Source organism: Cygnus atratus, chromosome 2, assembly GCF_013377495.2.
Source record: "Cygnus atratus isolate AKBS03 ecotype Queensland, Australia chromosome 2, CAtr_DNAZoo_HiC_assembly, whole genome shotgun sequence".
NCBI lineage: Eukaryota > Metazoa > Chordata > Aves > Anseriformes > Anatidae > Cygnus > Cygnus atratus.
Window position 1 is genome coordinate 156,397,293 of NC_066363.1, and position 21,563 is coordinate 156,418,855.

Here is a 21,563-nt window from a genome sequence, read left to right on the forward strand (position 1 = left end):
CCTCCTCGCTCTGTGCATCCCTAAAGAATAAATTACCCACCCCAAATCAGCACAAAATTGCTACCTGCACAGAAGTATTTCGGATCTACCACTACAATCGCATATAAGCTTGGATGCAGCATTTTTATTTGTATTACTTGCATGTTCAGACAGAAACAGGTGTAGGTGGACAATTAGAGTTAGGAAGTTGGATGTGTGGGAATAGGAAAGAGGGGGCTGTAAATACAAATTCCATCTATATCTGCACACGTGTATAAACTCATGCTGCTGCTGAGTAACACTGCATATTTACCCTATCCGTCAAAGCCACTCGCTTGCCAAACAAACTCATCTTCCCACGTAATTTGCTAGAGCTCAAAGTGCTATCTATTATGAAACCATCAATAAATAGCAAGTTTTCAAAAGGATCTGTGAAGTCTGCATCGCAGCATTTTAATCAAAAGATCAACTGACTGCAGTACCCCAATTTACAACTAGTTTTGCTGCAAATTGAGATAACTATTACTTCCTGACGACTGAAAATCCTCATGGAAAAGAATGACAGTAATAGCCAGGTGCTGAATTGCTAGTAATAGCCAGGTGCTGAATTGCTAGCTATTTTTCCAAAACACTTAGGAATGGTACAAACTCAAATTATTTATAATTTTCTTGCAAACTTCTCATTGGGCAAATACATGATGAATTTCAAGATGATTTTGTAGAAATAAAGAAGACCTAAAGCCGCTTTCACCACAAAACACATTTATGCAGCTTGTTTTTCTTGCCTAACTTACTTTTTAACTAGCATATCATGAAGGAAGGTGTCCTGGTTTCATCCAAGATAGTGTTAATTTTCTTCATAGTGCCTGGTATGGTGCTGTGTTTTGGATTTAGGATGAGAATAATGCTGATAACTGGGTTTAATTATTGCAGAGCAGTGCTCACACTAATAAGTCAAGGACTTTTCAGCTTCTCACACACTGCCCTGCCAGAGAGGGGCTGGGGGTGCACAGGGAGCCGCGAGGGGACAGAAGCAGGACAGCTGGCCCAGGCTGACCAAAGGGATGTCCCACACCACACACCGTTATGCTGAGCAATAAAAAAACTGGGGGGAGATGGCTGGGGTGGAGGGCTGCCGCTGCTCAGGGAGGGGTTGTGCATGTGTCGGCAGGTGGTGTATGTTACGTGTCACTTGTTTCGTTTATTCTTCTTTTTTTCTCCTCCCTTTTCTTTCCTATTAAACTGCCTTTATCTCAAGCCACAGGTCTACACAAAGTCACTTTTTTCCAGTTCTCTCCTCCATCCCACATGAGAGGGAGTGAAGGAACAGCTGTGTGGTGCTTAGCGCCTACCAGGTTAAACCACAACAGAGTGAGCCTGATTCTCCGGAAGAAACATTCTGGGTATGGACTCAGCGAACAACACGAACAGCACGATTCCCCTCTCCTACTCTTTGATTCAGTCATTCCTTATTTGAATAACTGTAACTTACTTCCAGGAAATTATACATACGAACTACACTTAAGTATGCAAAAACACGTTGCCGATTTATTAGTAAAAGCTGGAATATGAAAATCTTTACAGCAGCAATCTCTAAAAAAATGAGACTGAGTAATTAAAAAAAAACCACACAACAAAAAACAAGAAAACCATGAAATCCCAGTCTTTACAAACAACTTGAAATGACTGGATTAGAGACAGAAAATAACGCAACACTTCCACATGTCTAATTGTAGCTTGCATTTACTCTAGAGATGCAACTACTTTAAGAAGAGCAAAGCATAAAGTAATATTTAAGTTCTAAATACAGGGTGAAAAAGCAAAATTCATTTGAGAAGGTAACTTTTTTTTTTTTTTTTTTTTAAGTAGACTGACATAATAAGGGATGGTGCTGCACAAACTGAAAGGATCTCAGTTCCTCTACACTGAGATGCTCTCAGACGTCTGCACGCACGAGTAACTTTGACCTGACACTTGATCAAGTGACTGGGTGGTGGTGAGGCACGATAAAAGGAAGGTATGTCAAGAGAACCTACGCTTAAAGGAGGAGGAAAAGCTTATACAAGCCAGTAACCGATCTCAGTAATTAAGTTACAATCCATCTGCTGTTAGGATAAGAGTTCATCCCAACACTTAGAGACTAAAATCTGTCATCTTCATGGATTAACTGCAGCACTTTCATGAAGGACAAAGCTAATTGAAATTACTCTCTCTGCCACAGGCTAAATGCACATGCATGTATAGTTGCCGAATATTCTCAAATGTATGATAATTTACTTATACATACCCAAGCTCTAAATGTTCCTGCTTCAAAAATAAATGAAACAAAAACCTCACTTAACCTTTCGCACGACTGAATCACGTCTGAAGCCATAGACTTTTCTGAACTGACCCAATTTTGCTTGTAGTTCAAGAAACTCTGTCAAAGTCTTGAAACACATGCAAGAAATAAAATGTTTCTTGCCTCTTAGTTTGCTCAAAAAGCATGTTCACTGTTCGTTATGATAATCTGTCTCCCAAATAGTCAACTGCTAAGGAAAATCTTTTGAATATGTGTTGATAATCTATGAGTAGACAGAATAAAACAGCTTTATATATAATTATTACCTTTTATTTCTTTGGTAAACTTTACCCTTTGGGAATCTGTCAGAGGTTTTTGTTGTTCTTCAATACTTTTGAAGTCCAAAACTTCACATACAAACTCAATAACTGGCTGTGCTTTGTAAAATGCAGTTGCAGATACTGTAGACAAAAACAGTAAGGTTGTATTACAAAAATACTGAGGAAATTTTAAAAGAAACCCAACAGAGGGAATAAGAGTTTGGCCTTCCCATTGAAAGAGAGAAAAGGAGGAAGAAGGAATTTGTACAGGACCTACCATCAATATTTAACATCATTTTCCATAAGGAAGGTCTGACTGATTGATGGAACCCAAACCAAACCTCTCTGCCACCGCCTAATGGATTTGAGCACCCTTCTGATGCTGTAAAAAAAGATCGCCCCACAGGAGTATATCTGAAATAAAATAAATTCAGATCGTAAAACTAAAGCAGAAGGAAAAAACAGCAATAAAGACATAACTAATAAAAATTCCTACTTGAAAGCACAGAACTATGAGTGTTTCAAACAATAATCTGAAATCCCTGTCAGGACTCTAGGTTATACTTCTTAAAATCCATTTAGTTATATTAAACAATTGGCTACTAGTCAGGTTGGTTTTTACATTTATTTTCAGTATACTCCCTTTATATACTTCGTGGGTTGAATTAGTGGGTATTAATAACTTTTTCGTACTCTGTTAACAATTCAGACATGCTTCAGTAAGAGAATATTTAAAGAACTCTACTATTAAAACAGCACAGTAATAATCTCTCCCTGTATTTGTGCATGGCTTCCTCTAAAATCCATGGAAACTTTGTGCAGGTGAACAACCGATCTAAGTATTTCTGACACATCTTTCAGCCGCATCAAAATCACTGCACTGGTAATTCGGTACAATATATTTAATATCAAACTAATCAAAACCAGTGCTAATATGTTTCTCTGAACACAGATGCATGAATAACTAGTCTTGGCTGGTTTATTTACTGTAAAAGCTGACTGAAGTGATTTTTTTTTAATCCTTAATGTGAGGATAAAGTCAACGCAATATAAGGCTGCTTAAAGATATTTGCATAAATTTAATTCTCATTGTCTCTCTTTAGTCCTTTAAAATGGGAAAGTTCAGCCCTATTAAGCTTTGTTCTTTACTTCCCAGCTGAATTTAATTTGAACAGTGTTGTTAAGCGAGTCTTTTCATTGCAGCAGATTTGAAGAAACGCAGCGTCTCGCGTTAACTACAAACGCCATAGATACCACTGGCTTGGGAAAGTATTTTGAAGGATAATTTTTTTTCTCCTACAAAAATAGCTGTACTTGTGACACTAATGTCTCTCTAGCACGGTGATATACAAAATCAGCAATTAACATCTGCCAAAGAAAACACAGGAATAGGGCAAAAAGTTTTAAAACTGCCCTTACACGTCTCCCAGCCTCCGAGGACTTTCAGCTCAGGGGGCTTCCTTCTCTGAGGCCCAGAAAGAAACAGGGCGCTGCTGAGATGGGAGGGCACCCCAGAGAGCACACCAGCAGGGAATGAGGCTGAAAATCAGTGAGGAAAGGGACTTCTACCCAGGCTTGAGGCTATTCCCTTCTCCTGATGAGCAGAAAGGTGCCACACTGCGTCTTGCCTGGCCCCAATAGGTAGCTATTATTTGGGTTGATCTGTGTCCACCTACTCAAAACAGCTGCTGAAGTGATTCAGACAAATTTCCTAAGCCATAAGGCAATTTCCTAAGCAATAAGGCAAATTTTCTAAACCATGCCAGTGTCTGCTGCTTACCTCATGGAAGGTAAGTGCCTCATCACCACGTCCAGAGCCTGGATGGTTTCAAACGGGACGCTCGGAAGCCGGCCAGAAAGAGCATCGTGTAAAGCCTGCAAACTCACACAGGACATCCACTTGATTGCCACCTTAAATATCCTGTCCTTGCCTTCTCCTGGCAGCGTGACCTCCAGCTCCACCTGCAACAATGCCAAACAACAAACCAAGATGATTCTTTCCATTGAGAGGGAAAAATGAGAGGGACTTAGAAGGGACCACGCTGAAAAATGTTGTAAAACATGGGAGAAGACAAAGAGCAATGATGAAGAAACGACCTATATTAGCTACAGCCTCTTTTTACGGCTAGATTTTTCCAAAGGTGTATTTCAGAAAACTGGCAGGCTTCCCAACTGGCATCTATCTACCTCCGAGACAAAACTGTATTTTGGAAGTGTTTGTGTACAAACAGGGAGGTCTCCGTGAAGATCTGATAACTTGATTTCAGATACCCAACACAAACTAATGCAGCAACATGCACGTCAGCTTCTGCATGCCTAAAATAAAACGTGGCCTGCAATTACCTGCCAAGATTCACATAGTTCAGGTACTCTTCCTTATACTGGTGATATTAGCATGTGGGAAACAGGTGCATTTCCTCACTGTGTTAGGCTCTGCTTTGAATTTTACATCCAAAACCAAACTACATGATCGTGAATTACTCTACCTGTGGAGTATTTTGTAATGCTGTTTTCTCATCTTTATTAAAAGAAAAAGTCTGAGCACAATTCTTAAACCAACAAAGATTAAGGCTTGTCTGAAATTAAGACTTGTGGGAGTGACTACAAGAAATAACACGATCAGAAGAATATCCTTTGTGCTGGTTATAAACAAACACATTGCATTTTCCTGTCCTAGGGAGCTTACTTTTTGAACACAAAAGGCATCCACTTACAGACAAACTGTAATTAGCGGGCTACAGAAGACAATACATGGGTAACAGTGAGCTAATATATGCAGTCAGCTGATCTTTCACAGCGCTTAGCTTCTGCAGTCAAAAAATAGGAAGCAATGATAAAGCCCGAATAATAAGCCTCCCTATAAGCCAAACCCCAAGTTGACAATTTACAGTAGACAATCACAATTAAAATTGCAGCCTCATCTCTCCTTCAGTACAAACATTATTCACCAGAAGACTCGCGTAGAGGAAGGAGCCATACAGCCGCGAGAGAGCAATGGAAAGCAGAGATCACTGGTCTGAATCTGGCCAAGACTATTTATTCCACCAAAAACGCAAACAAAGGCACAGGTTTTCACCTGACACAGGCTGGAAGCTTTCTATAAAGCCTTTTTGCTTGTTTTTACTTTAAAAACTGTGCCATCGAAAGGTCTTCAACACCATTTAGAGCAGATAGAAGACTGATGAGATGCATTTTTCTTGTAAACTTCTCTCCTCCAAATAAAGTTCCATCATTTCTGTTATTCCCGACACTGTTAAAACGTAACTAATCTGATTAGTAGTGGTTTTGGTACATTAACCTAAATATATATATTTTTTTCCCGTCCCGATTTCAGTTTACAAAGCTCCCTAACCACCATGAAATGGAAAAAGATAAAGAATTGGACTACTCATGTTGAGGTATCCGTGTCCCCAATGGATATAAAAGCCACAGGACTGAAGAATTTCTATGCCAATGACTGGACCACAAGCTTGTGTCCGTCCCACTCTCCGAATCTTTAATTTTAAAAGTAGATAATCCATAATTTGAAAGAACTTTACCCTTTTTTGGCAACGACACCCTAACACACAGATATGCTCAGCTACCTTCGACAAACCTACCAGTGATCAGAGCAGTACCTGAGCCAAATACCCACCACGCTTAGTTTAGACCTAACAGTGAATTTGCGCTGCTGAATTTAGTCCAGTTCTTGCTGTTGGATCTAAACCCTCCTCAAAACAGTTGAATTTAGAGTCATTGCTCAAGTAAGTAAGTTTAAATCCATCATTCCAGGTTTCCTTCCTCTAATATCTCAACTGAATAAAATACTACTGCAGGGTAGTATTTCATAGCAGAGAAGTAGAGTAGTATTTCAAGTAGAGAAATTCAGAATAGTAGTTTTACATGGGAATTTTGCTACATAACTTACTAAATTGCAAAGCTGAATTTAACAGCTGATTGCCTACAGTTTCTCCAAATATAACCTGCCTGAAAATAAAAACTCACAATCTCGATCACTAACCTGTCCTGCTCGAGACACTGTGTTGCAGTTAGCAGTTAACCTCGCTTGACAGCTAAGAACCCAAATGAAAGGGATGTTACTGTAGCGATGTGGAAAAATGGAAAGTCCTTCTTAAAAAGAACAGGGCTTGTAGCTGAGGTACTCATCTGATTTATGCATACAAATCGGCGTAGCAGGATTTAATTTTCGTGGTGTTGCTGCTCTCTTAAAACCTAGCCACACAATTGTGGGGAATTCTCTGTTCTCTTTTCCATAAAACTTGCATCACTATGTGATTATTTTGTCATGTTTTGAGTATATGACATATTAATCTAGTATGACATATTGATCTATTAATCACATAGTGATCTATTAATCTACAGCTTTTCCTTCCCACAGATTCCAAGGAAAACAGATAGGCAGTTTCCAATCAAATACTTGGGTGCCTACCTTCCAGGGCCTCAGCTGGAAAATTCAAGGTAAGGATTCACGAAAGAGGTCAGCTATCACACACAGTGTTGTTAGCAATATTTCAAAAGGACAAAAGCAAGAAGTTAGAGGTGAACTGGGCTCACTATTAGAACCCTATGGCAAAAAGGAGGCTATTCATATTTTTATGCCTTGATGGTGTCCTATACATTTCTTGCTTCTGAATGTGTAAGTAAAAACTCAGAAAATATTCTGTTAGCACTTACCTATTCCCTATTTGTTCCGAAAGGTCTAAAGAAATGAAGGAACAGAAGAATGAAAATGTGGTGTAAGGAATGAATGAAAATAGGTATAATTATCATGAAGGCCAGGCAGAAAAGATGAAAAGTGTTTGTACATGAGAAAGTTATGAGAGAAGCACGTTATCAGCAAGGGGAAAAAAAAAGGTAAAAAACACCACTGACAAGAGATGAGAACAGTAAATTAAGTTAAAGAGCAACTGGTGAAAGATGATGGGAAATTAGTGTCAGCCTTCTGGTTAGCAGAAATTCTTCCGTTACCGACATACAAAAGTTAATCAAGGTCTTCGCCCATTTAGATGAAGGACCATCTATTAATCATTGTACGTTCATGAATTTTTTCAACATGATCATAAATATAAATCAAACATGCCGTAAACTTGCTACGTTTGTTCTGTACAGAACAGCCAAAAGAAAAAAAAGAAACCTAATCTAATTGCCCTGGAGGAAGTCTGAATACCTACAAGCTTTATACTGGTTTAAACCATGCTTAAACCAATTAAGGTCCGTGTAAAAAATGTCCCTCATTAAGCTAAATTTCCCAACACCTGATTTAAACCAGCTGAAGGTTTATCTCTATTAGCTCTTTCCTCCAGGGTAATAACTTTAATAACTGCGTAAGTCCTGTATCTGCTGGGAAAAAGGGAAAAAGAGCAGTTTGTTAGAAGTGAGCCTAAATGTCAGCCAGTCACACAAATAAAACGATCTAAACCATTTGGTTTTTTTTTTTTTTTTTGGAGATTAACACCTCTCCTCTGCTAGATCTATGATCTAGCACAAGTGGGTTTTAAAATCCGAGAGCATCTCGAGCAGAGTTGTCCTCAGGAAGCAGATACTCAGACACACAACAAAGAGGAGCAGAGCAGCTGGAGGTCATCCCACCAAGTGAAGGTCACCTTGCATCTCACACGCTCGCACTAGATCAGAGGATTACTTTGATCCCACGTTCCTTTCTCCTCCACAGAAGGACCATTTTTCATTTACTTTTCCTTTTTAAATGCCGTACTTCACGCTTGTCATAAAGTGTAGAGTTATTCATGCACAGCTCAGATGGCATTTTAGTTACAAGCTCAGCCTGTGTGTCCACAGGACCTGTTTTACCACCCCCAGAGACACGCACCAAATATCATTCTAGCTTTGGCAAATACTTTGCAACTTTCTGCATCAAACCTGTAGGAACTTGGACACCATATGTGAAGGCCAAAAAAAAAAGTCTCTGATAATCTTAAATGATTCCTTTATAGTTTTCCTAGACATCAGTTTATCCGTTAATGAAAAATAACTAAGACTGGAGCAGAGACTGACCTTTACTGAATTGTACTCACTTCAGCACACTTTGGGGAAATACAAATTGCAGCTAGGAGAGCAAGAGCTTGATTTGGGTAGAACTATCAACCACGTCCAGCACTGCCCAGGCACACAGCAGGAGACACAGAAGGTCAGTATAACTGCGTTACAGCACACTTACCAAATTCAGGAAGACCTGAGCTCTGCTCCCAGTTGTAGCACACAGCAAGTTTCCGTATCCCTCTATAATTCATTTGCATTTTACTTTGTCTTCTTTTGTTGTAGTCAACAGGATAGAACAGGCTTTGTCCCTAATTGCACATGCCTCACCTTGCACCCACAGCAGAAGGGTGGAATGGCCTCCAGAAACTACTGCAGCACAAATGAATAACGAGCATGACTCTATCCTCAAGTATTTAGCATATAAATAAAAAAGGTCGCGGAAAATTCAATCTGATATCAGACCACAGCAAGTGTAGGCTAAACTATTTTACAGAGTCTGTGTGTTAGCATGTTCTTTTTCTTTTCTTCCTGCGTAACGATTCATCAGGGGGTATAGATTTGTCATCAGTGGGTATACACAGCCAGAGTGACTGAAGAGGTCACTTCCCCCAGGACAGAGCTGGCAAACAAAACACTCGAGCGCTCTTCGCCTGCCCCAGTGCTCAGCTAGCAGGTCTTTGCCTGGGCAATTAAAGCTAATTTGGCTCTCACATCACAAAAGACAAGAGAAGAGGTTCCATACTGCCAACCAAGTGATGCAGGAGCTTCTTCCAATTAGTGGATAATAATAATCAGCTCTCAGTAGGCTTTGATGACATAAATGAGCCGACACTACAGCTGGCAGATGTGGGGCTGTTAGAGTGGGTCCAGAAGAGGCCACGAGGACGGTCAGGGGGCTGGAGCACCTCTCCTGTGGAGAAAGGCTGAGAGAGCTGGGGATGTTGAGCCTGGAGAAGAGAAAGCTCTGAGGTGACCTTAACTGCAGCTTCTCAATACTTAAAAAGTATTACAAAAAAGATGGACAGCAAATTTTGCTCGGGCAGACAATGACAGGACAAGGGGAAATGGTTTTAAACTACAAGAGGGGAGATTTAGATTAGAGGTTAGGAGGAAATTCTTCACTCAGAGGGTGGTGAGGCCCTGGCACAGGCTGCCCAGAGAAGCTGTGGATGCCCCATCCCTGGAGGTGCTCAAGGCCAGGCTGGATGGGGCTTTGGGCAACCTGGGCTGGGGGGAGGTGTCCCATGGCAGGGGGGTGCAATTAGGTGATCTTCAAGGTCCCTTCCAACCCAAACCATTCCGTGATTCTACGAAACCGTACCCTGAGTAAAGTGGCATCTAAAGGCAGCAGAACACATTTACACACACACACGAAACAGTTGCAATCAGTTATTAGAAAGGCTCTGCAAATATTACATTGGAATCACCCGCTAGAAACTCTTCTCTTTAAAACTTACTTTATCTCTTCCAATGGGAAGCGGCATGGCTGTGTAAAGGTTTTTTCTTCCATCAAACACTGGCTTGCGATCCCCGAAGATCTGTGTTTTAAAGTGCTGAACCATATGCTCCACTATTTCCCTGAAAACACAAAAAGATGACGTTAATTCAACTTTTTACTTTTGATGTTAAGCAGCAAGTGAACATTAACATTTACGAGCAGAAGCACGAAGAAAATTAACGGGATGTCCACCGTTGGGCATTAAAGCTACGATTTGTTTAGCTGACCTGAACGAAAGCAGCCTTTTCACAGACTAAACGGTTTTCTCAAAGCAGCTATTTTTAGCGTTTTCAGATTGAAGCTTTCCTTCCTGTTTTCAGTGATTTACTAGAACTGGCAGACCAGAAGAACGTGCTAGCTCAGGCTCTAAACAGAAGGTGCATGGTATTCTCTGGGGCTCCCGCTCCCCGGTCCTACAGTTCTTTCTGCATGTCACCAGAGGATGGTGGACCAAAAGCCCAGCAGACTGAGAAGCTTTCAAAGAACCACTATCCAACCTTGCAGCCTTAGGGCTGCACCAGCACGATATTCCTACGACGACAGTGGTAAGCAAACGTTTTCCATAACACTAAGAAGGATGCCTTAAATGCATTTTTTTTCCCCCACAAAAGCAGCAAAACTCGCGTTCACAGGGACTCACACGTATTAAAAATGTATCTTCATTCATAAAGCATAGCTGGAATGGGTTGTTAGTATGAACGAAGCAACCACCCCAAGTTTTTGTCAAACCACAGTGGTTACACACTGGCCATGCAGTTCACCAGCAGATGAGCAGCCTGGTGGAATAACACCGCCCTTTGATGCCAAAAGCCTTTGGTCCGAGCGTCCCAAAAAGACATCCTCGGGCCATCTGTATCACACGGCTGGAAAATTAGAAACCCATCAGCAGCCTGCAGCACGCTGCCTAGAAGATCCTTAACGTATGGCTGGGAGCAAAAAGGGCATGAAGAAGTGGAGCTGACACAGAAAGGAAAGCCACGGGATGCTGTTTCTTCAGTACCACTGTCAACTAGCTCAGAGAGGCTGCAACGGCTGTTTTAAACACCGTTTCTTGGACAGGTAATTAGCCTAGCTGGATACTGGAGCGACACAAAGCTCTGAGAAGAAACGCCGAGTTCATTCAAGTGCTGTAACCAATGAAAACTTTTAGCTGACAATTTCTTTGCTGTGTCCCAAGGCTTTAAGACAAGATGAGACCATTAAAAGAAACTTGTCTGACCTTGTGAGAAGTAGGAATGAAACTTGGCCCAGTAATTTCTGCCTTGGATCTGCAATATCTGACTGAACAAGTACATCAAGGTTGGGAGGAGAAAAATATATTTCAACCTTAAGTTAAATGTTTTGAGTAACAGAAAATCCATTCCCTTACTAAGCAAGCTTTGATTGTAAACTACTCTGTACAAAAATGAACGCTTCTACTTAATTAAGGTTTTCAAACTTTAAGCCACATTTAGCAACCGTGTTTCTCAGCGGTGGGTCGAGACATCTAAATGAAAAGTGAAAGTATTTTTTCCATCTGAAGTTAAAAGTAGAGTTATTTACTAATTCTCCAACTTCAGCCCCCTGGGACTACTATTCCACAGAGACCATGCGTGCACACAAGAATTCGAGGCCGCTGACCAGAAGTGAAGCTCATTTTGAGCCCTGTGAGCCCCAGCTATTCTCACAACTTAAACTGAGGGCATCCACGGCGCAGAACCCCAAGCCACGTTGCCCATCCTGACCGTCAGCCAAAATAGATCTGGACACGTATCTGTCCAAGCCATAGCAAATCCTAGAATGAAACTGAAGAAGGAAGCCAGGACAGATGAGGGAGCAGTGTAAATGAAAATAAGATGTCCCCCTATCTTTTCTAGGGATTATAAAGTAACACAAGCTATTTACTAAAATATAGGTATTAATGCAGTTGTAAAAAAAAAAAGCACAGTTTAGTCCTGGACTATACACGCACCCCACAAAACCCTACATATATACCCAAATACATACACAAACACAGGTACGCACGTAGGATTGAAAGGTCCTGCCTAACAAAAAACCAGGCGTGGGCAAAGGCATGTACATCTACAGGGTAACAAAAGCACGAATAAGTGCTCAAAGAAGTAAAACACACCCTTCATTGAGGGAATCCCATTTGTATTCTTCCCACACCGCACCAGAAACACATACTGTAGCATCATGAAATGCATTTACGACAGCCCTGGTTACTGCAAAAGGCATTTAGTCCATGCACATTTATACCTGCTCCTGAAGAGAATTTAGCAAAGAGTGTTTGCTTTCAAAACTAGACCCAATTCTCAACTAGCTTCAAAATTAAATTTTTAATAGCTAGCCACGGGAAAAAAAAATAAAACAGAATTGCAAAGGTTAGCAGTGCTGCTTTATGGAAATCCTACCATTAGTGGCCTTGTCAGGGTAACGATGGGTAGCACACTCCAGTTTATTACTTCATGTTAAGAAAACTTTGGCTTTCAGGTGGCTTTTTTTGACTTCACACTTCGCTCATGACTGCATATTCCACCCATGTGACCTTTTTTTAATGCGGAAAGTTTTTGCTCTTGAATATATAAACACGCCATTCCGATCCTCTACAGTCAAGATGTGTAGGTAGTTACGATGAAGACACTTGCGGTTTCGAGTCGGTGCCAAGTCTTGTTCTCAGTTTCACTTCTGGCAACACCACTCTCCTCCAAGTTAATGAGGTTGCCACACTGTGACTAATAGGGCACACATGCAAAACGCGGGACCTAATTGCCTGTTTCCTTGGCCAACTGATCCGTGTTTTCATCTCGCTATCTGTTTCAGGAGCATATCTTTCCCTTATATAGAATCTCCTGATGAAGGATAATTTCTTACCTAATTCAGTCCCTCCGCGATCCTCTCACAGCAGCACAAACAAATGGGTTTTACCTCTCTTTTTCCACAGGGGAAGGTAGGAAAACAAGAAGCTCTTCTTGCTGAAGAGCTTGCCAGCCAGCTGCATTCCAATATTTAAGCAAGCAATACCAAGAATCGTATTTATCCAGTTGGTTTATACTGACCTGACCCCTCTAGAGTTAACACAGCGGCTTTAATCACAAGCTGGCAAGCTCCACCGAAATAAGGGACCACTAGCGCTGACTTGGTAAGAAAGGAAGAAAAACTCTCAGAAATAACTCCTGTTGATGAACATGCAAAGCCAGAAGCTGTCAGTGCAGAAAATGAATAGATAGAAAAACTCCTCTGAGCTGTCCACAAAACCCAGCACACGGCTCCAGCATTTTCAAATCACCGCAGGAATGTAACAAACAGAGGAAAAGCAAAGCACGCCATTACCTGTTAACTCTTCTAGGGCATTTTTCTGGCTTTATGTCCAACTCATAATGGTAGATATCTATTTTAGGAATGTCCATTTCAAAGAAGTTGGCCTGCAGTTTGATTGTTCTCCCAGAAGTACCGAAATCTGGGCGAGGAGGAGGTTTGAAGGCATATCCCTGTATTGGTGGTGGCATTGGTGGAGGAGGTGCGAGCACTGGAAGAAAAAAGAGCAAAAAATTTAGCCCTGTGAGCTACATTCAACTGACCGTTGAGCAAATTTACAGGTTATTTGACCAATGAAGTAGAGCACGCTCAAACTGGTAACCCAAATTAAGAACAAAACAAAAAAATATGCCAACAGGAGTCCATGAATCTCTTCTTCCGATGCTGGTTCATTATTCGCTGTATTTCCTAGTCCTGATTACTGACCAAAATCTTAAAACCAGTTACATTTCCCTATCCTGGACAGGATTTTGAGATGCTGAGCACGCACTGCTGGAAAAGTGAGAACTAGAGCATCACTACTTCCTTGCAGGGAAGATCACAGTTTCAAAAGAGATACAGAAGCAAATAACCTAACCACTTTTATTTGAGCAAACACCTACCTGTAAGATGGAGTTTACACTACTTAAGCCACCTTTGAAGTCGTATCTGAAAGGCTTGTATGCACATAAAGCAAATACCACAGGCGTATTTCAGCTGTATGCATTTTGCTCTGATCACCACAGCCTGCCAAGAGCAGGAACGAAGCCCAGGAGTCGTTCCTGCACATCTCTGCTCTCTGGCAAACACGGCGTGTTAGAATTCAGCTATACCCTGCTGTTTCCTTTATGCAGGAAGCAAACAGAGCAAATAGCCTCCGGCTGTTGTCCCGCGTTACTGAGCTCAAACAACAGCCGTCTGCTATAGATCGGGCAAGGCACAGCCGAAGCGCAATAGCTGCTTGTTTTAACCTAGGAATTCCATTAAAAATCCACCAAAAAGGATCTAAGATAACAATTTGAGCATCCAAAGCTCCTGAAACAGCAGTGCTCGGCTTGCCCGGGGTCTAGAGCAGCAGTAACTCGCAGCAAAATGCTCAGGTGTGAAAGAGCCCAGCGGGCTCCTCGCTACGTGTGAGCACCCAGCTGGGGTTTCGGGATCACCCAGCTCGGTCCTCAACAACGCGCGTCCTTCCATCCGCACGTCTGTCACCTTCTCTGCTGGAAAGTGCTCCCAGAAGGGTAACGCTCAGAAATACCCTCCTGCTTTCTGGCTGATTTAGTCCTTGTCGGGTTATTCTCGCTGCCTTTTAGATTCAGCACCGACTGTGGTTTCAGATTTAAACCAAATACCCATTTATTTCTCATACCTACATTATTCTTTTTCTATTAATCTCACAGAACTGCCTTTATTCTCATCCCGTAGCCTTTCAAGCACACGGATTTTCAGTTCACCTTCCCTGAACGAGGCTGACCCGAGCACCACAGGCTACTTTTCTACACGAGGTCCCATCAGGGGCTGGGGTGAGCACACCAAAGCTTTCATCTCTCAGCTGGAGTTGTCGTGTTACTCAACCCAAAGCTGCTTTTGCCCATTATGCCTTACAGTGATCAGCCACGATGTTCACATCCATCCCGGCTGTTCATGACGGATCCTCTTCCAGCTCCCTACTCACTCCCAGGTGTGTGATCCTCTCTTTGCACAGATTTTACTCTGTATTCATTACCCTGCTGCCTTCTGCACAACACTCAGGTCCTCCCTTTCCCATACATCACGGAATTTCACACACTTATCCCTAACAATCATTTCCTAAATGATCTCCGCCCAAACAAGACCATTCCTGACCCCAGCAGCATCATTTCTCCGCTTGACCCTTCAACCCCCAGGGCTGTTTCCCCCCGTCAGTCTCTCCTTACTTATTTTAAAGTCCAACTGAAGTGCAGTCTTCTTTCCTGCTTCCCTTCCGTAAGCATCACCACTAACAACGGTGATTCTCCAGTGCCAAACTGGATAGATGCGGGCAAGATGCCCCTTACTGACAGCCTTTGGTCACCGTGGCACCAAGCTGCTCTGTCATTCCCCCTCCTCTGCAGGACCAGGTGAGAAAACTGCTCCCGCAATCTTTTAGACCTGCAACATTTCAAAGCTTTCTATTACTCAACTCCAAACCCCACCAGAAGGCTCCGCAGCAAGCGTTCAACTCCCCTCCAACAGGTTCTCCTTTACCAACTTTTCCCCCAAAAAAATCGGGCTCCCACCTAGGATTTCAGCCATTTCATTGCGTACACCTCGTCACTGCATTAAAGCCATTATTTTCATTTCCATTTTTCCCTAACGTCCCCGTTCAACCACAGTGGCCTGGGCACTGACATTATTCTGTATTTTTTGTGTTGTTCCCTATCATTTCCATAGCAGCAGCCATTCCAAAATCGTTTCCATTTTCTGCCCAGGCTCCTGGCATTTGTCTTTGAACATTTCTGCCCTTTTTACCCACACTCTATCCTAGCTGGATCATGCGCTGCCTTACCACTAGTACCTGTTCAACTGTTATCACATCCATATTAAGCGTTTCCCTTCTCTTCGCCCCCAATTTTTACGCTTTCTGACATTTCTGTATCTACTGCCCCAGCCTTATTTCCCTGCCCTTCCTTTTTTCTGTGCCAGATTTGATGCAGCATTTTTCATCTCTCTGGAAAGTACTTCCGAATTTTTAAGATTTGGCAAGCCAAGGATCAGCATCGCAGAGGGAGGAAGGGACGCCATCCAGAGGGACCTGGGCAGGCCGGACAAGTGGGCCCACGTGAACCTCATGAGGTTCAACAAGTCCAAGTGGGACAGAGGGGTGGCCAGCAGGGGAGGGAGGGGGTTTTCCCCTTCTGCTTTGTCCTTGTGAGGCCCCACCTGGAGCCCTGCGTCCAGGTCTTGGTCCCTCAGCACAAGAAGGACGTGGGGCTGTTGGAGCTGGTCCAGAAGAGGGCCACGGAGATGCTCAGAGGGCTGGAGAAGAGAAAAACGCAGCCTGCTGGGCAAGATGCGAAGGCAGTTTGACAGCACACCTGCACCGTGTATTTTTAAACTTTTTTTTTTTAATGATCCAATTAAAAAAAAAAAAAAAAAAGCTATTTCTGGCTCAGCTCACCAAGTCCAACTTATTTAGGGCAGGGTGGCGCTTCAAGGAGATAAGTCCTGTTTATTAAACAGCAGCGCTGACCCGATAAGCAGGCAGCCTCCATCGCGGCCACACGCTGCAGCCGGAGGACTGAGGGACGCCAACTTCACTGCGGGGGGAAAACCGAAGTTAAACCGGAAATGACAACGGGTGGTGTGAACTCACTGTGGGGACTACCACCTCACATTAAGAATGCAAAGAAACAGCAAGATACCTCGTGCGAAACGCGTTACAGCGACCGTCTGCGAAGCTCGGAGTCACAGCACGCTGAGTTCAGAGCGTTATTACTCTTTTTCGTTGAGGAAAACCCACGAACCTGAATCGTAAAACGTAGCTGCTGTGTTCAAAGCTGCCCCGACACGCTGCCCCAGCTCCTGGCTGCAGCGCTCGCGAGTGATTCCCTGCACCCTTTGAAAGGCGCCAGCAGGGCAAGGCTCTTCTTCGCGTATGAGCTCCCGCCGGGGACGTTTTGGAGCGTGGGGAGGTGTGTCGGAGGATACAGCTGGACTCTGCCCACGGAAAGCTGCCCAAACCCACCCACTGGGGCCCAGAGGGCCACCGCTGGCAGCTTTCCAAACACACCCGTGGTTTTTTCTTTCCATTTCTCCTTTCCTGCTTTTCCAGAGGCTCCTTCCCTAGCACAGGCAGCACCGCAAAGCGTTCAAGAACTCCACGTGGACAGCTGGATCTTACTCCTAAAGCGCTGTCAGGGGGAGAATGAACTGGCAGATGAGAGAGTTATTAAACGTGAAACATCCGAGAGAGAGCTATCAGAAGCTCCTCACTCATTTGCTACGCAAAACCCTGAATACCGAGGGTGTTTCAGCCTTGATACGATGATTGAGGCCGTCACGAAAATACCACGCTCTGTCTTAAAGGTTTGGAGTAAGGTACGCTGGATATTCAATAGCGAGGTGCCAACACAGAGTATCTTGAGGCTTAATTTTAATTATGAAATACCTTCCTCTTATAACCCATCCAATTTACATGGACCACATGTTATCACTCTTAAGAAATGTGATTTCTACAGGAAGAAAGAAACCTGGGAAAAGCCAGATATTAGAAAAATAACATCCTCGTGAAGGGAAGTAAGCCTCGAGCAGCATTGCTCTGTTAAAAGGGAAGAGCGGGAGGCAGGAGGAGCAGAGGAGCTACACACCAACGCAGGAACGAGCACAGAAATGCTACTTTAGTGTAAATTAGGTGTTTTTGCAAATTCACAACCTGCCTGCAGCGCAAGGCCGCCTGCGTGCAGCTCCCACTCCATCCAAATAACGCCGATCAACCCCGAGATAAGAGTGACTCAGGGAGCCACCTGGCCAAGACACTCCCAGCGCACAGAAGGTGTGAATGAGCCGCGCTTCTGAACGTGGCTCTGACATCCAGCCCGTTGTGGAACTGAGTTTTCGGGGCCATTTCGTTCATTTATAACCACTTTGCAGGCTTCCAGCACCATCCTTCATCCTTCCTGATGCTGTAAAGCTTCGCTGCCGGGCTGCTCGGTCCCGCCGGTCAGCGCCAAGCTGGGATATTACAGATTTTCAGCAGCGAATTATGCCCTGGTAATAATATCAGAGCCTAACGAGTTACTAAATAAGAAGGGGCCAAGCTGGTTGCATCCGAGGGCTTGTCGACACAGGAGATCGTCTGAGCGTAATTAGACCAGCGTAATTATATCAATAAGTTTCCTGGCATAGCAAGTCCTGACACATCTTTAATAATCAGGTGATGCTTTCACAATTCAAAAATGTTTTAGCGTCGGGCTCCCGTAGCCCACGTTTGTCGATAGGAAGTGGCTCTCAAGCTACTTTTCTAAAAACACAGCCCCTCCGTACAACTCACAGGAACCCACGTGAAGCACGGGAGCCTTGTTTGGCAGCTCTGCTTTCGGTCGAAGTCGCTGATAGCAGACGTCGGGGCAGTTCCCCCGGATCGTTGGGACGGGCGTTTGCAGCTGTTGAAGTTGCTGTTTGAAGAGGATGCTTTAAGCCCTTCGAAAACATTTTCTGGTGCAGTTTTACTCAGCTTAAGCAGGACTTGAAACGAAGCGAGCTACAGGCAACAAAGCTTAACCTGAAGACAGAATTAATGTCTTTCTGCACCAACAGAAGAGGCACAACAAACACTTTTTTTTAAGGATATCAGATAAACTAATTACTTGACACCCAAGTATTTATTAAAAGAAGTCCAAGTTTCAAAGCCTGCATAAAGAATTGCAATTTAATGTTAATTTCGGTTCCCCTGCAGCGCTTGGTTTGATGCGCCCTGCTTGTCAACCCCACATCGCAGGCAGCACAGACCCTATGACTGCAAACACCACTTCCTGAATCGAGTTCTGCTGCCTCCAGGTGAGCTGGCTCCATCCCTTGCACAAGGGGGGACGTGGAAGGGATGAAAAAGACCGGCTTCTACAGCTGACGGAGAATAACGGAGGTTGGAGGAGACCCGAGTTTTGTTTGCCCTTCTCGAAGGCAGTCCGATTACATTTGCTCAGGGCCTTGTCCCGTTGAGTTTCGAGTATCTTTAAGGACAGAGTTTCCAAACCAGCTGATTCCAGTATTGGATCACCCTCATGGCCAAATAAACTTGCCTTGTAATTAATGCTCCAGCTGCTGTCCGTTGCCTCTTGCCCCGTTCTGGTACACCTGCCCTAAGTCTGGCCCTGTCTTCCCCACACCTTCCCCTTCGGCACCTGCAGACCACCTCACTCTTCTTAAGTTTCTCGTGTATTTGTGTGTCAGAGGGGCTTTGGCTTTTTCCTTTTTCCCCCCAAACCAACTAAAAAGGCTTAGGACCACCTTCAAGTGTTTCACAGTCCGTGTTTCAGAGAGAAGCTCAACTTTCAAACTGCCTGTTAAGAACCGCTAGACGAAGATAGGGAAAAGGCTCGCAGTGTTTTGTAAGAGATAAGGAAAACTCCAAGCTGCAGCTCACAGTCCCTTGATACTACGAGGGCAGAGGAATCCATACGTCCGTCTCTGCTCCTCGCTGAGTGTGTTTTGGCGTACAGAAAGCTCCTCAGTCAAGGTACGGTGCTGTTGGAGTACAGGATAGGCAAGGAGGGAAGGTAACGGGCTTAACCTTAACCCTAGGAATTCAGCAAACCACGAGGAAAGTGCTGGAGGGAAGTAGGCGAGATGATGCAGGCGGATTTGAACCCAGCATCCGTGACAGCATTATCTTAAATATCACCTCCTGAAGGCCCCACGCTAAGGTGCGACTGCCCCGAGATTTCCTGAGGTTTTCTGCTGATACCTCCTCTGGAAAGCAGCACTTTGCAGGGCTCAGCGGGGCAAACAACCCGATAAGCATCTGGAAGGAATGGGAACAGGTAAGGAGCAAAGGGTAAAAACCAATTCTTCCTACCCTTTTATGCAAATAAAGCACGTCTAGGACTGCTTCGGGTAGCTCCTTTCACCACTTCTTGTCCTAGCTACAGCAATTAGGGCAGGTGTTCAAGTGGGTGGAGGGCAAACAGATTACCAGAGGTCCCCTCAGGAAAAAAAGAGGGGGGCGCCACGTCTCCATCTCCACTCGGACCCAAGCCGTGAAGAAACTTTGCTCAGCTCCGTTCCTCGCTCTGGATGCGTTATGCTTCTTTCTTCTCAGCACACAGAAAGTGCCCAGATCCTACCACGGGATGCCTTCACATCCCTGACTGCTTCAATGCTGACGAGCAAAAATGAAGGGGCTGTCTGAAAATTTGGGCACATTTTAAGACCCTTGTAGAACATTACTGGGAACTTCAGGGCCACCACCAGGCCACGCTGCTTCTAATTTCTTAGAGCTGTCGTACGGACTCCAGTATTCAGGTGAAGAGTAGAACGTCTTGGTTAAACAGCATCGCCTGCAAACCTGTAATCAATCTCCTTACGTTCAGTAGACTTAAACGCAATTGTTATGGAATAATCGTCACTCACCGCAAAAGAACTCAAACTATGTTAATTCTCAAGTCCACTGTTGTACGATTTTGCCTGGAATAAACAGTTAGAGATCTAGAGCCTTGGTTATCCTGGCTCCTTCCCTCCTGCTGCGTGTTATCAGAGGCATCAGTGTCCGCACGCACACGAGCGCCGCTCAGCCCAACAAGCTCTAAAGGCTCGGGCTTTTGCCCCTGGCACGTCTTTGTGGCGAGCTGGGCCTCGCCAGCTGGAGACTGGTGCCACGGAGGCCCCAAACCTCCGTCCCCAGTGTAATTCCCATTGTGTGCAACTTAATGAAACACAGAAGTGATTTGTCCTCAGCTTATTAGAGAAATAGTCCAGGACGGACACATTTGCTCTGTCCTTTTGCAAGTACATTCACACCCACCCCACGCTTTGAATAGCAGTAGTTTAGTCTGAAGTCTAGAAATATGGATTTGAGAGTTATTCTCATGCCTAAAATCTTTTTACTTTACAAAACTCAGCTGTTAAGCTCTAACTCAGAAGCAGTCACGCCTTCCTTGGAAAAGAAATCTTCACCCAAACCCGCACCAGATTAATCTTAAGAAAACAACTCATGTCTTAGTTTCAAAGTAGAAAATTCACAGTTAATTTATCATTTTTGGTAGTGAAAGCAGCTGCAGGAGCGTCTTTAATAGGAGATCCAGCAGCATATAATGCGGTTTCAAGAGATAGGGCTGTGGTTTTCAGCGCTGCTGGAGAGAGTGGTAAAATACAGGTTTGTACTGATGGAAGAATTGCGATACGACAGGAGTGTAGGCTGTAAGCAGGATGCCGCTATGACATTCCCCCTCACACACCCTGTTACAGCTTGTTTTTCCTCTACCTGCTTCCTGTAACCATCTCGAGTTCTCCTAGCAGTCAATACAAATTCAGACTCGGCCGTGGCACCGCGCCACCCCAGCCGTGACAGCAAAAGCAAGGGAGGAGACCATAAATAATGGCATTTTACTACAGGGAGATCCAAATCCCAGCAGAAAAGTGAAGTTATTCAGTTTCTCCCGCAGTGTCACTAGTAAAACCTTACTAAGCATCGCACCCAGTCCTATAAATTATAAATATATATATATTTATAAAAATATATTTATAAATTTCCTAT

At 43.8% G+C, this 21,563-nt stretch overlaps 1 protein-coding gene across 2 annotated transcripts in view; it reads right to left on the reverse strand.

Moving 5' to 3' along the window:
* The window catches only part of AGO2 (argonaute RISC catalytic component 2), a 58,728-nt gene that overhangs the window by 28,914 nt on the left and 8,251 nt on the right, over positions 1-21,563 (reverse strand). Inside the window, exons 2-6 of one of the 2 annotated variants that reach the window (XM_035561682.2) lie at positions 13,388-13,583; positions 10,035-10,155; positions 4,361-4,542; positions 2,858-2,994; positions 2,587-2,721 (exon numbers count right to left, since the gene is read on the reverse strand). In XM_035561682.2, the coding sequence (XP_035417575.1) occupies positions 2,587-2,721; positions 2,858-2,994; positions 4,361-4,542; positions 10,035-10,155; positions 13,388-13,583 (771 nt within the window). Of the gene's footprint in view, positions 1-2,586; positions 2,722-2,857; positions 2,995-4,360; positions 4,546-10,034; positions 10,156-13,387; positions 13,584-21,563 lie in introns of both variants that reach the window. The other variant, XM_035561681.2, reaches the window with a different exon arrangement.